The sequence below is a fragment of the Photinus pyralis genome, unplaced genomic scaffold, assembly GCF_008802855.1.
Source record: "Photinus pyralis isolate 1611_PpyrPB1 unplaced genomic scaffold, Ppyr1.3 Ppyr1.4_LG4, whole genome shotgun sequence".
Classification (NCBI taxonomy): domain Eukaryota; kingdom Metazoa; phylum Arthropoda; class Insecta; order Coleoptera; family Lampyridae; genus Photinus; species Photinus pyralis.
Genome location: NW_022170511.1, coordinates 7,937,617 through 7,953,358, shown reverse-complemented (window position 1 = coordinate 7,953,358; position 15,742 = coordinate 7,937,617). Strand labels below are relative to the sequence as shown.

At 36.2% G+C, this 15,742-nt stretch overlaps 1 protein-coding gene across 1 annotated transcript in view; it reads left to right on the top strand.

Moving 5' to 3' along the window:
- Positions 1 to 15,005, top strand: part of LOC116169271 — a 53,253-nt gene extending 38,248 nt beyond the window's left edge. The window contains exons 3-4 of the mRNA XM_031485322.1: positions 4,693 to 5,689; positions 14,080 to 15,005. Coding sequence (XP_031341182.1) covers positions 4,693 to 5,689; positions 14,080 to 14,270 — 1,188 coding nt within the window. The 3' untranslated portion in view covers positions 14,271 to 15,005. The remainder of the gene's footprint in view (positions 1 to 4,692; positions 5,690 to 14,079) is intronic.
- Positions 15,006 to 15,742: the final 737 nt, after the last annotated feature.

Below are 15,742 nucleotides of genomic sequence, written 5' to 3'. Positions count from 1 at the left end.
AGTGGCAGAAGCAGAAAAAGTTGACACTTCCAAATCCAAATGCAAACGTCTATTATAAAGAACATGAAAGGCTGTTGACGTGGATGAATAGGAAGCATATTTCAAAAAAAGTCTTAAATCGCCTATTGCACACGAACGGTTAATCGAACGACCGACTATTTCACCGATCGGCATACTGGCATCGTTTTGAACGCAGTACCGGCAACCGATCGGGAGACTCGACTCTGTCTGTATACCAGACACACGACGGCGACGGAAATATACCCGTTGGTGTGTCAAGATGCATAGACTTGCATATATTGGAACCGATGCATCGAAATTTTATTTTGACCGGCGCGGCGGTCGGTTGGCAGAACACTGCACCGGTTCGTGTGCAAGAGCTCTTAATGCTGGCATATATGAAGGAAATGTTAAAGGTATTTAGATCTTCTACCCTTTGGTGTATTCATTCAAAACTTCAATCAATACTACGATTAAAAAGTGGAACACATTTGTCAGCATACCTACTCTAAACCACGTGTGCTTGTGAAAGCTTTCAACATAGCGCATTTTTACCACCCGTACGTTGGTAAGGGAGGTGTTGCATTGGGACAAAAAATTACCCGCCACTTTTTTCACGGAGGTACACTTTTTGAAGCACCAGGAATCCGAATCAAACAAAGTCAAAATCGGTCTGTCTGTTGGTTACTCCCATTTCCGCCTAAACGGCTGAACCGATTGGAACCAAATTTGGTACACATATTGTTAAACATAAAAGAAAGAACTGAAAATCTTTTCATATTTTTAGCGGGTGCGGGTGGTATTTGTGCTAGCCACAGCAAATTTTTTCAATACATCTTTGCGAGCATATTTGTGGTATAAGGCAATCTAAAGCAAATAAATAAAGGATTATTTTCTCTCTTTTGCTCTATAAAAGGTGTATTTTCCAAAAATTCTTCCTAATTTAGCGGATAAAGCAGACGGATAGGATTTTCGGTAGGGGAATCTTTTTGCCATTGCGGTCGCATTGAAAACCCGACTCCGGGTCATATTCAATAGCACTGATCCTTGAACTCGTAGAAATCGCTTGGCGAAGGTTGGTCATCGCACAGGACGGAACAGGGGAATTTTTTTCTTTCGTAAAATTCCCCTAAAAAGGGCAAAAACGGAGGTATCATCGATGGTACCTATGTAGCAGGAAGTGGTATAAAACTGAAAATTAGTTGCTCGACGTTAGATACTCGGTATCAGTATTTTATTGAAGGGATAATGACATAGTGGGCTGTGTATAGATGAAAATTTTCCTTTGAGCTGTTTCCTTTGTTTCGCTTCAATTTTGGCATACTATTTTTGACATGTCATGGGATGGTTGGTTTGGACCTGGTTTATGATGCTTGTTACTCAGAATCCAACGCCAAAATGTTCCTTGAATCTGTGGTTTAAAGTATTTCAGGTATGTGGATTACCGTTTCCTAACTAAAAACAATCGCAATTAATTAGTTAAAAACAATTAATTTATCAAGCACAAGTTTACGATCCTTCGTCCAAATGATTTTTCAAAATGTCCACCAGCGTTCAAAACACAGTTGCACATTGGCGTCTTCTACGATCGCATTTGGAATTTCTTCAACATGAATCTAGGGGGGTTAACCATTATTAAACGATCGTCGTAAAACTGTTTAGTATTGAAGAGTGACGTTTGCTGCACCGGCTGCCGCACCATCTTGCTGGAAATACCCTTGTGTCAGTTCGTCATTATGAAGTTTATTCAGGAACGTATTTCCAGTACGCTATTTCTGCACTTTTCCTAGACATGCCAATCTTTAAAGGATGCAATCTGGTTTCTTCAAAATTAGGAGGGTTTACAGTTGCGCACGCGCGATAGACTATTATCATATCCTGATAAATGGACCCATTCGTCACTCAAAAGTTAGATTTGGACAATGGGCAATCGAAACATTTCGAGATCTTTGTGTACTGTGGTACGTACCATAACATAACAATCAAAGATGTGCCCACTAGCTTGATTCGATATCTGCGAAGTGATTTCTTAGGGCTCTGCTTCATACGTTGTCGTACATCTTCGACGGCTTCCACACTTCAAATTGATGGACGGCGCCTGTTGATTCGGCCTTACATATACACTTTTTATTCTCAAAACGTTGGATGATTCAGTTCTTATGACGAACTTAGGTTTGGTAAATAGTGGTCATAGGATTCGTTAAATTGCTATAAGCAAGACCTAGCGGAACATGACCATTGTACCATCTTCTAAACGTGTTACGTTACGATAGTGCGCCATTAATCTAAATGCATTATGTTCAGGGGCAAAAGCTCTTCTCTAACTAAAAAGTAAAGATATATAAAATGCTTCTAGTGTTTTCTCTTATGTACCTACGTAAAGCAAAATGTTGCACTTAGAAAGAACTTTGAAAAGAACTGTTTGTTTTAAAATGCAAGGTTCGGTATAGAGAATATAAAATTTAAAAAAACACGAAAAAAAGCCGTCAATCGATTGTTGTTATACTTCGTTTTTTAACTAGGAAGACGGATTTAAAAACCTGATTTACACTGAAAATGTCACTAGAATCTAGTAACAAAAATAATAGACTCATTTTATACAGGCATGTATTGTGGGTTGCGTGATGTGATTTTCTTTCACATTTGGATAGATTTCATTATTTATGGTTTTGGGTTATTATTTGGTAGGAACTCCGTTATATTATGCATACATCATATTTTTAAAAGCGAATTATAATAAATAGGTAATACATTGATAATAGGTAATCATCCTGCATACATTTTTTGGTCTTTGAAACATTATTTTGAATTGTAATTTTAAATGTTTTTATCAGTTGTAATACTACACAATCCACATTACAATTTACAACAAATGTTAAATTTCAAATTCAGAACAATGGAATTATACTCATATTATTAAACAGCACAGTTCATTGCTTTATGTATAAGCGATTTAGTCACTGTCTTCCAAAAGTTCACTTAAACTGTCATTGTCCTCCGATCCGAGTGAAATAATTAATGGTTCTAGAAGTGTATCCATTAGGTCATCCAATCTACACACCTTATTTTCTTCCTTAATAGGCAACGTGTTGCACACAATTCCGCCAATCGTCAGAGCTCACATTTGCAACAGCGTTATGACCACCGGAACGTTTTGAAGAGGTAACAATCCCAGTACTTCGATATTCTTTAATTATCCAGTATACTGTAGATCGTGAATTCCTAATATGTATCATACCTACTTTAGTAACCAAATATATATCTATATCATTATTTACGTTACCTGTTGTAGATGTAATCTTCAACACAAGCGTAGCAAAATTCATATCCGGAGTATCGGACATTTGTTTATAAGTGTTTATAATAAACTTCTTCTCGGAGACTGATAAAATGACCCAAGTTTTAGCGACAACGTTTTTTCAAAGGAGACAAGCTTGCTTTACTGATACTTGGAGTTGAATCCATCACTAATGCCAGTACACTTAGGGCGCGAAATATCAACTTCAGTTCTTAAAAGAACGGTTTTTTTTTGTTAAAATTTATGCAAATGGACTAAGAACACACAAAAACTCATAAATAAGTACAACAGTTAAGAACGAAAATCGCGATTAAATTTGACAGTTAAATCATGTCATAGCAATTTTACCTGGTGTAAAACGGGCGCAGCGCGAGCCAATAGAAACTAAGATTTTTTGCGGGAACTTTTAAATCCGTCTTCCTAGTTAAAAAACAGAGTATAGGTACTATTGGGACATTTTTTTAAGCACCAAATTCAAATTGTCTGCAGTTTTTTTGGATCACCATTCACCCGGTATACTAATGTTTATCAAATGAGACATTAATGAGTCGTTTTTATAGCTTAATCATTTTGCAAAGTTACATATATGGTAAATGAACCCAACGCGTTTCGACAGCAACGACTCCCAACCGTTGTTATGTAGGGGTGCCATTTAGCTGAACTTGCGCTCATTTATAACGAACGAAAACTCAATTTAAATCTAATTAAGTTGTATGGATGTATTGTTTAAGAGGAAGCTTTTATATTAATGTCTCCACTCCATTATATGGAAGTAAAACGATTCGAATAAAATTTATAATTGTTGTAGTACACAATGTAGATGTAATCTCGTCCGCGCATTGAAATTGTCCGTATTGTTATTATTGTCACAAAGTTTGATTTAAATCATTCGGGATAAATAAGAATGCTCATTTACAACAGGATTATAAATACAATACTTAACAATGGCCTTATTTTTTTCAAATTATTTGATGAGAGATTTCGTTAAATTATACACGCGACTAGAATTTTAATGCGGTTTCCAGTAAAATATTCCATTTTATTTCGATTCAAATAAGGTCGGAGGATATTTCATGGGTATGTGAAAGGCCATTTATCTTTAAAGAAAATTTAAATACATTAGCTTTGTTGTTATATTTGATTTATAACCATTTCCAATTTTCTGTTGTGTTATATAAAAAATTCGCGTTACGCGGGGCGATAATCTTATTATATAATAAATACCCAGCTGACGGATGCATCAAAAAAACAAGACAAATGTACTGTTCTTTCATCTGACATAGAGGGGTCGTGAGAAATGAATAAACGCATCCTTGAAATTTGCACATTAGTTAGCAATCATTAGAAAGTGTAATTGTTTTAACCGGATTAATAATTCCTGTTTATTATTTCAGTTTCCTGGATGTCAAGAGGCCTGCCGTTTCCACGCCGAAGCATCTACGAGGGCGCAGCAAGCTCAACCCGTAATTCACACAAAGGGCGAGGGTGTAATCCGGGTATCTGGTGGGTTAGCAGTTTGGCCTAGGCCGTCATCGTCAAGCACAACTACGCCTCTTATCTACGTAGTTATGCGAAAATCTCAATCTGGCCCTTGGCGTCAAGTTATTCAAACGTTAGATCTCACCACCCGCGTTCCACTAAACTCCGATCAACCCGGGTCGATGTTGCGAGTGCTCGTTGTCGACCCTCAGGGATTAGTAACCATATACAGCCCAGATGAGGCAAGCGTGCGAGACGGTAAAAAGAAAAAGAAAACTATAAACACCGAAATTAAAGCAACGACGAGTAAAAGCACTGGAAATGACCTTATTGAGCCGTGGACGTTAAGAGAAATCTCCCTTATCCACCAGAAAGTTTTAGTGATAGGCGAAATCGCATGGGAACCTAAAGCAACCCGAGGAGTTTATTTAGTAACTTGGGAAGTTGACGGTGGTGGACTTAAGGGAAATTTATTCACCGACTCTACTTGTGTGACCCTGTCCTTATGGCCTGATACTATTTACCACATTCAAGTCGAGTTAGTTTCACGAACACCAGGAGTCGAGAATCTCAAATCGGAAATGATGGATCTAGATACGGGAAGAGCTCAGAAAGTGTCAACTGAAAGTCAAGAGGATCTAAATATGATTCAAGGCGACGTTCGTGAAGACGTTGATTTTAATTCTCCCTTACTCTCTGTGCTCGTTGGTGCCGTACGAGGTGAAAAGTCGATGCACAGATGGCACAGCATGGAGCTCGTTTTAGGATGCAGTGCGGCCATAGTTTTGTTCTCCCTAATTTTATTAGTAACATTCTGGCGGTGTCGGCACCATTCTGCGTTAGATAATCTGATTACTGGATCCACGTCGATACGAAGTCACAAACTCGTAGAAGACTACACCGGATATTCAGGTAAGATGTCATTATTTTAATAACTGTCTGCGTAATGATTGTTTACACGCCACCGTGCATGTCGCTCTCGAGATTCACGCGACAACTAAAAACTGATAATTTTTTATTGCTTGTCTTAACGCACCGGGTTCCCTTTTTTTTTATTATTCCGTCCGTAGGAAGTGGAAATATAGCTTTCATTTTTACGGTATAACAAATTCAGGGGATTTTAAATTTCCGTTGCGGATTTCATATTCATAAAAGCTCGTTAGGTTGTAATACCTCTTTTGCATGCGACTATAACCAAGACGATTCTTTTCAAGACATGCAATTATTTATATTGTTCCCTGCATTGCGCTGTATTTTAAACAATGCATAGAATAAAGACGTAAATTCTACTTAATACATTCTCTTTTCTGATACGTATAAATGATTCCACGTTGAATGCAGTACAACAAACGGTGGAAAATTGCTTACTGTGCTTGGTGCATGTTTATGACCGTCCCATTCTACACGTAATTTTTCATTTTTTACCGTTATCGATTGACGTTGGCGTTTGCCACCGAGAGCTTGCGTCGGATGTCTTGTCTCAAATGCTCAAAGAAGTAGCTTGTACTAGGTTTTAAGTTTCAATTTGCATATATACTCGTAGAAAGCAATTTAGATAAATATTTAAATGAAGTAATCTAGGTTTTCCACGCTTGAATGTCCTAGTAGTCTCGGGTGTGTATTTGCGTGTATAGGCTTTGCTATATTAATCATATAGTCAAGATTTGTAGATATCTGTTCATCAATTTTGTTGAACTGCTGCAAGAATGATGCCGCACGATTTATTTTTATGGCAAGAAAATACATGTCAAAATACAATACATATACAACAAAAACATTCCATGGGATCCCCATTCAGTTGTGGGGTTGAATCTTCGATTTAGTAAATTTGATATTGAACCTTGGTCACTTAAGTACGGACATTGTTTGCCGTGGACTAGCCTATTATTTACCAAATTTTACCTTTTTATGTGGTTTTTGCTTACTGCAGAATTTTCTCTTTACTTCTCTGAAAATTACTACACAATTTTCCAACCCTTTTCCACCTCGTGAGCAAAAAGAACAAAAATACACTAAGTGACACGAAATGTATATTGAAAGAAATTCAATTTTCAAATGGCTACCTTCCTTTACTTAGTACAATGAATTTTTACCCAAAATCCTCCTGAAACCTTTATAATACGTCATTTTGTTAGAACCTTTTACCTTAATCTCTTTTGAAATGGCCACTTCATTTTTTAGTGATAAAAAACTTAAATCCTCAAATTAAACACAATACTGTATATTAATAAACACCTAAAGAGTTTTTTTATTCGCAATCAATGGACCCTTGTATTTGTCTGATTGAACTAGTAAGATTACGGAATAAAAAAATTAAATTAAAAAAAAACCTTGAATTTACATCAATTCAATAAGCTCTTCAAGTTACACATTACAGTTTATGTCAGTTATCGAAAATTGATTGAATCTTTTAATATCAATAAATTAAAGCTTTACGTTTAATTTTATACAAATTCTTTCTACAATGTTTACTTTGAATACATAAACAAAAATAAATGAAACTAACCCTGGACTACAGGTCTTCTCGTTCCTATAAATGATTGATTTTCTTCTAGATACAGCTTGATGGTTATAGTGCAGACGTTTTCTTTCAAGAAAAATGCATTTGGAAAACTCGCGGATAAAGAATTCTGCTGGCAAGGGATTTTTTCTAGAGTACAATTTACTTGAAAAGCTTTACCTGCGTACACTCCGTTTAATGAACTTTGTTACAGTTTAGTGTAATTGGAGAAAATTCTTAATAAGCACATACATCAAAAGATGATTTAAAGACATCTCCCACAATGAGACCGATTGAACTAAATTTATTGTTGAAACTATCGACAGGTTTAGTTACAATGCTGTTTTACGCGATTTAAATATGTATCCCGCGACTTATAATTCGCCACGAATCCGACGCAGTTTTTTCGTTAACGCGAAATGAGGAATTTTCTTGATTCAGTACATTTATTTTCGCCTTCGAATGAAGGTTTGCAATTTTCCACTTCAGAATTTTAATTGCCTCCTCGGTTTAATGTTTGTCCCTTTTTGCAAGTTCTCTTTTAATCGTTTCTCTTAATATTATACTTTAGATTTTATACTTTAGATTCAGATGAACTAACAACTCCATAGAGTTCCATTCACAAGGAGTGTTATATATTCATGGAGGGGGTATGGGTGGGTCCGGCGAATTGCCGACTACGGAACCGAGTAGAAGTGCCAAACTGCCCAAAGTGCTGGGAATTGCACGACAAAGGAATGACACAAACAAAAAGAACCGGTGCTTCAACTGCGGCCAGGAAGAGCAATTCAAGAAAAACTGCAGTAACCCCAAACGATGCACCATGTGTGAGGGAGACGCAAACCTATGAAGCTAGTCAATCGTGAGTCATAAGCGGGTTGTGTAACTAAATAACTAAATACTCGTTATATAATTTTTTCACTATCTGTGCGTTGGTCCAATACCTATATATAAGGTTTTAATGTGTATCACGAACATCCTTAGTGTTTTGCAGTTTTGTATTTATATATCCTGGATATATACACATATAACGGAAGGATACTGAAATACATTTATTGTAAACATTACATTATACAAACGCGTGAGCTCTTTGACTTGCGTTACGCGACTGGTGCAAGTTTGCTATCAGATACCAATTTCCCAAATACATATCATTCCTCCCTCACATAACATAAGTTATTTATTTGCGAACCAGTCAGGAGGTTTTCTGTTTCTGGTTGGGCGCAACATACTTTTAGAGTTAGTTACTGCAAAATCATCTGAAATTGTTTCAGCTTCCCTAATTGGTTCCGGAGAACTAGCCTTTCCAACTGCAGATTCCTCTACTACATCATCGTTAACATCATTAACATTTGCATTTGAATCAACAGTCAAAGGACGTGAATAATAATCTAATAAATCATCATCATCGTAAGAAGGTCCTTTGATTATTTGATCCGAATGTCTTCTCCAGATAAAGTTTTCGTTAGTTAATGTCTTATAGTTTCGAGGTCCGTTTTGTTCTACAATTTCTGCAGGTACCCAACTCGGTTTAGCACGTCGATAGTCGCGCACAAAAACACGATCACCTTTTTTAAAATTGCCTCTCGCACTCACTTTATTACGTTTCACTCCCGAACTGTTTCTTGTTAGTCTCCTCGGATCTCTCCCTCGTTTCTCTTTACGCAAATGCTGCCGCTTCAGCTGCTCTTCTGGTAAAATGAGGTCCAACCGCATGCGTAGCTTTCTTCCTGTCAAGAGTTCAGCTGGAGTAACACCCGTACTACTGTGAATGGTGTTCCTGTAGTGCAATAGGAAACGGTTTAATGCAGCGAAAAGATCTGTGGATTTCCTTTCTTCCATGGCCCTTAATATATGAGTTTTTACAGTACGTACCGAAACCTCTGCTAAACCATTTGTGGCAGGATGATATGGTGGTGGTGTAATATGCTGAATTCCATTCATATATAGAAAATGCTTGAAACATTCCGACACGAATCAACGTCCCTTATACGATCTTTGGCAATCCCCACCGACTAAATAATTCGCGTAGCTTATCTATTGTATTTTCCGAGATAATATTCTTCATATAAACAACTTCTATCCACTTCGAATGGGAATCTACCACAATTATGAACATTTTATTATGCAGTGGACCAAAAAAATCAATATGCTCCCTTTCCCACGGCTGTTCAGTTTTTGGCCACTCAATCACTTCAGCTTTCGGCGGATTGTTTCCGAGATTGTTTCTGTGTTTAGAGCAAGCTAAACAATTTTTGCAAAATTCTTCGACGTTTTTATCGCACGAAGGCCACCATACAAATGATCTAGTTAATGATTTACTCTTAACTATTGCCATGTGTGTCGAATGTATCTCTTTTAAAACTTCTTTCCTGCAACGCGATGGTATGATTAACCGATGTCCCCACATCAATAGGTTATCTTCTATTGTAATTTGGTCACGCCTAATATAATAAGGTTTCAGTTCCTCTTCTTTGCAGTCACTTGGCCAGCCCTGTGACGCAAATTCGAAATACTTTTCGCAATATTTTGTCGTTCCTAGTTTCTTCTTGAATAAATTTCTTATCAAGCCGAAAAATATCTTGTTTTTCTATTAAGTTTAAGTAGGTAAAGTTTTCGTCGTCGTCGTCCAAGTAATTTTTCATCTCGGTTTGATTGTCCTCAATCAATCTAGATAAACAATCTGCTACATTTTTATCCGATTTAACGTATCAATGGTGTAATCAAACGCTGACAAAAATACCGCATATCGTTGTAAACGGTTTGCTGCCATTATCGGAATACCTTTCTTTGGGCGTCTTTGGGGTGACTAATACAAAATGACGACCATACAGGTACTGCGTAAATTTAGATACACCAAAAATTATGCTATAAGCTTCTTTATCTATTTGAGAATAAGCCCTCTGAGTGGTTGTCAAAACTTTAGACGCAAAAGCTATTGACCTTTCTTTTCCATTTTCGTATCGGTGTGTCAAAATTGCACCCACTGCGGTTGAAGAAGCGTCCACTGTCAACTTTACAGGAACTGCAGAGTCGGAGTGTGGTAATACATGTTTAGAAAATATCGTTTTCTTCAAAGTCTCAAATGCTTGATCGCAAGTTTTATTCCAAATCCAAGAACTTTAGTCTTTTAACAACCTATGAAGTGGTTCACACATACCGGCAAAATTTGGAATAAAAGCACGATAATAGTTAAACATCCCTAATACTGACTTTAATTCCGATTTATTTCTAGGAGGTATCGCTTTTAGTAATGCATCTACCTTTTCAGTGGAAGGTCTGAGCCCTTCTTCATCTATTACAAACCCTAAGTAATTAACAGATTTTTGAAAAAAAATTGCATTTTTCTCTTCGCACTGTTAATCCATACTTCTCTAATTTATTAACCACCAAATCTATTCTAAGAAGATGTTCTTCCTTATTTGTTCCCGCGATTAAGTTATCGTCAAGGAAACACGTAACGCCTTCCAACCCAATTAAAACTTTCTCCATTATTAATTGAACAATCGATGGAGCTGTTTTAATTCCATACAGCATTCGGTTATACGCAAATAAACCCAAGTGTGTACTTATGGTTGATAACGATTTGGCCTGTTCGCTTAATAAAATTTGTTGATAAGCCGAACTTAAATCAATTTTGGTAAAATATGTACCACCCGCTAATTTGGAAAATAAGTCCTCGGTTCTGGGTAGAGGGTAGCTCACATTTTTCAAATATGGATTTAGTGTGATTTTGCAATCACCACATATTCGGACAGATCCATCTCTCTTCAATACCCTATTGGAGATAGGACGTTTTCGGACACTAGCCTATGTATTTCGCGTTCCACCTTTTCTTTTAACGAGAAGAGCTGGAAGTGGACGGGGTTAAAAAAATGTGGGTTCCGTCCCTATTTTAAGTTTTATATCGACCACTGCTTCCGTAAAAGTGCCTAATTTATTATTAAATACTTGAGGGTATTTATAAATTATTTTCTCCACGTCGCCGCCAAACAGTTTCACATTATTAATTACTTTAAAATTTTGCTGATTTTTACAAAACCAATCACGTCCCAAAATTGGTGGTCCACCATATTTAATTACAAAAATACTAAAAAATCAAAAATTAAAAAAACTAAAAAAATGTTCGTTGTTTTCAGCGAAAATTTTATTTTTATACTTTTTTTAGTTCAGATTCTGTGTTGTGTTGAGGAAAAGTGTGTTTTTTAGTTTTTTTAATTTTTTTATTTGCTTTGAATTAATTGATTCTGTTGCTTTGTTTCAATAACCAATAAACATTCTTTCATCTCCTCGTCCTTGAACCTCTTCTTTCCTGGTACAACTTTTTGCATGAGGTACAAAATACTACTATCAGCAACAACCGTTTTGGAAATAAAAACCTTAAAATTAATTTGTCCTGAAAATTAAATTGGTACATTACATTAGAATAGTCTGAAGCGATTATTATCCATTTAAAAACAGCGAATTTAAAGGAAAGATTCGTGTTCTTGGCATAGGTTTTGCCGCCCACTGTATTTTCGTCAAGTTTCCTCAATTCACAGATGATTGATTGTGGAAATGGAATTGAATTAACCTTGATTATTTAATTAAAAATACTTGCAGTCATGGGACTCGTGGTATTTTCTGAATTTTTATACGAAACGTTCCTCAATTTAAGTGTGGTTTCTTCTGCACCCGATAGCATCTTGAATCAAAGAGAATTTTGGTAGTTTTATTACAGGACATTAATGAAGGTTAGATTCTTCTGATATCAATGTTTCAGGTCTCATTGGTAAGTAATCTTTTGAAGTCTCCGCTCGGCATTCTTGTGCAGCAAAGTTGTACTTTTTATATTTACTATATCAATTAGTTAAATATGTAGCTGTAAAGAAAATTAGAATTTGTTTAAGGTGTCAATTTTTGTATTTGCAATTTAAAGATAGGTTAGTCACAACAATGGATGTAGTCTTTACCTTTTTTTTTGCTTTTAGGATGAAAAAGAAAACAATCTTGGTATCACATTAATTAACTTGTTCACTAATTAATTAATGCAATTAAAATGAGTATAGGAGACTGTTGCAGTAGGTCTGTAATATTTTGTAATGATGTCTCCAGGTTACGTAAAGGTGTGCGATTAGCCCGGAACTCAATTTTCCGTTTTAAATACAAGAAGTTGAGAAATGCCTGTCGGAATAAGAGAAAGAACAGAAAAAATGAAAAGTAATACTTTAGTAGGCATACTGTAACATTACTTTCGCCTTACTACCACCGATGTCACCTCATGCGGATAAATACGCACTTTAATTAAGTTAAAATTGGCTGAAATTCGTAGCAAAGCGAATTAAACCGCAAATTAAGAAGAGGCGAGGATGAGGTGCGTCAGTTCTACTGAAATTGTCGAAATGCTCAAATTCAAATGACTGACTTCAACTGCCCAGGCGATTCTACCAATTTACCTTCATGTGTGTCGCATGAGTCGACTATTTCCATCCACTTAGCTGCTCTGAACAGCCTATTTTGATAGGTACTTTGATTAAATAACCCTGCTCCTGACATTCTTTAGTATGCCCAAACTCGAACATTTAGAAATTGAACATCGGAGGATATTTTTGTGTGTGGATATTTTTTGATCTTTAGTAATTGAACTTGTAAAGTTAAAAATGGATCTTTTATCCCAATTTTCTGTTTCTTAGATTCATTGCGATGGGGTTGGATTATTGTAGTCTAGTCTAGCGTTGAATCTTTGCTATCGCATTTAAAGTTTTTCGTTACCGCCGTTTCTAGCCAGATCATAATTAAGGCGACCGTTAAATTTACACATTTCCGTCCGGCAAAGCAGCGTGTATTTTCGGGATGGATGCCGGGTCTAGAGAGAGATATATCGTCGAATTTAAGATGTGTCCAAAGTTCTTCCGCTGACAAATAATTTTTAATCTAAATTCTGAAGACCCACTGATTCACTTCTGTTTAATTAAAATTATAAATTCGAGCCGAATAAATTACACAATATTTACAGTTAACCAATCTCGCATGTGCTGGCAAGATATTAGTATATTAACCTAATTTATGCTGCATCTCCGAAGATAATGTACTCATCGAATTTATCCGGGACGACGGAATTAGTTTTTGTACCCGCTGATTGAGTCATTCTCTCTTGTAATATGGTTAAAACAGTACGGCATAAATTTTTATGTTTTACTACAATCATGTTTTAATTGGAATTATTTACGAACGGAAGTCTTAATTTGTATGGCGACTAATTAGTATGGATAGAAGGAGAGAGGCTAGCAGAAAGGGGTTTAATTAATTCGTTGTGTTGAACTCGAATATTTTTTGCCGTCGGAGTTATTTTTGACTAGAGAATTTAACCGGTTAGGAAAATTACCAAATCTTGACCGTGTCGTGATAGCCAGAATACATTACCATATAATCCATACGATCCGTCTGAAAGTATTCGGAGGGGTTCCGTGTTTTATGTTCCGTTTTAAGGACAAATCCATACGGGGTAGCTCGAGATACCTATTCTTTATTTTATTTTATTAGGTATACAGCGGATGCTGGGACAAATGTCGCCTGCCTTGCAAGTTATGATCTTAGCTATTTTATAAGCGAGCTTTGTTTGAAGCGGCCTTTACCGTTCTAGCTTACTGCTGCATTGTTTGTTAAAGCTTTGTTGAACACGGGTAATTAGGGTTAAAGTGCCTGGACGTATGTAATCGATCTTGGCAATAAACTAATTGTGCTCCTATTATGTTTGCTTTTGGATATTTATTATTCGGGCCGTGTTGACGTATAATTAAAAAAGTTCTCTTTATTGTTGCAGGATTTCAACCGGTGATGACAGCTGTAGCGACCGTTAGCGCAAAAACCCACGCGAGTACAAGGTCTAGTCCGTCTCCTCCAAACCCGTTGACGCCGGACGTCGTTTTTTCTGGGGCGACCGCAACTGGTGTACACCGAAGTAGTTTATTACAAGAAACCGAAAAGACTGTGCGAAATCAAGTTAATGTGTGACATTATAATTTTGGTGCGTTTCTCGCCAGACGGAATGATTAATTTAAAGTTCCTAAGTTACGTGAAAGTGAAAAAGTGGCGTTGTTTGTGCGAGTAATGGAAAGCATCTAGTGTCGTAAACTAAATAAAACTTATTTGTGTAAAATGTGTAAAGAACTAGTCTTAAAAAATCGACTGCGAACCTATTATAATAAATAATATTGCTGCTGCCAAGTGTAAATTACTTTTCGCTAAACCATTTTCAACAAGTTAATAACATATTCGCCCCGACGAAGCTATGAATGTGTAAATCCTTGTAAAGTGCTAAACTTATTCTAATTGAATTTCAGTATACCTGTCAAATATTTGGACATTAGATGACGTAGCCAGATTAATGTTCGTATTAGTTTAGGTTCATACGTCAAATATGTGGTCCTCGTTCGTATTTATTTTCGTAGAGGTCAGTTGATCTCCAGGTGCCGAATAAAAACTTGTTACAAATGGACTTAAAACATTTTCTACGGGAATTTAATTGTTCCACTTCTTTGCTTTTATATTATACTATGAATTATTTGACTCGAGCACTGCGGGATCTCAACCTAACCGATTATTAAATTAATTTCGTTGTAAATACTTTATTGTATTATAATTATCTATTATACATCATATAAGTTATTTTTCTATTAAACGTGGTCTTAGTCAAACCCATGGCTAAATGTACATATAATTATTATAATTATTATAAGTGGAACTGAATGGCGTTTTTATTTTAATCACCAACTTCCCATCTCTCCCTTCTCTCGGTTCGACAAAAATGTCAAGTTATGGAGATGGAGACGGCAGCAAAAGCAAAACTATCGCAATTTAGAAATAAAAAAACTCTGACCGTTCAATAAAAGCTTCCTAGGAAAATGGAGTAAAACTTTCCTTTTTTGTAGTTATCTTACAGACAGAGTTATAAAACTTTGAGCAGAAGATACGATGCCAACTCGCATAAAACCAGCCTCACTCCCTGTTTTATCCGGTACGCATCCAACAAGAAAATATGGCGGAGTCAAGTAAACGTAAAATTGCATCTTCACTAGCACCTCATAAAAAGTTATAAGGTGAGGAACTTTGTAGATACCAGAAATAATATTGCCACCGCTTCGCTACGAAAACTGCGATGTATGCGCAATTTTGTAGTTTTTACCGATGCAATCATCCGACCTAGTTTGAATATGAAACTTTGTAAACTCTACATAAAGAAAGCTTTTTAATTTACAAAGTTGTGTATTGCTGGAGCGTAAGCTACTCGTGCAAGTTTAAATTTTTGAATGCCAAAAAAATGTGTAAATATCTAATTTGCATTTTACACGAGCTTTCCAAGCCTACCTTACATTATTTAATAGAATTTTGTTGGAGTAGTCTCTAATGCGCATACAGAGAAAAGTTCATAATCTACTTTTGCTTTAACGCTGATTAACGTTGTAGGGTATTAAGAAACTTTCGTG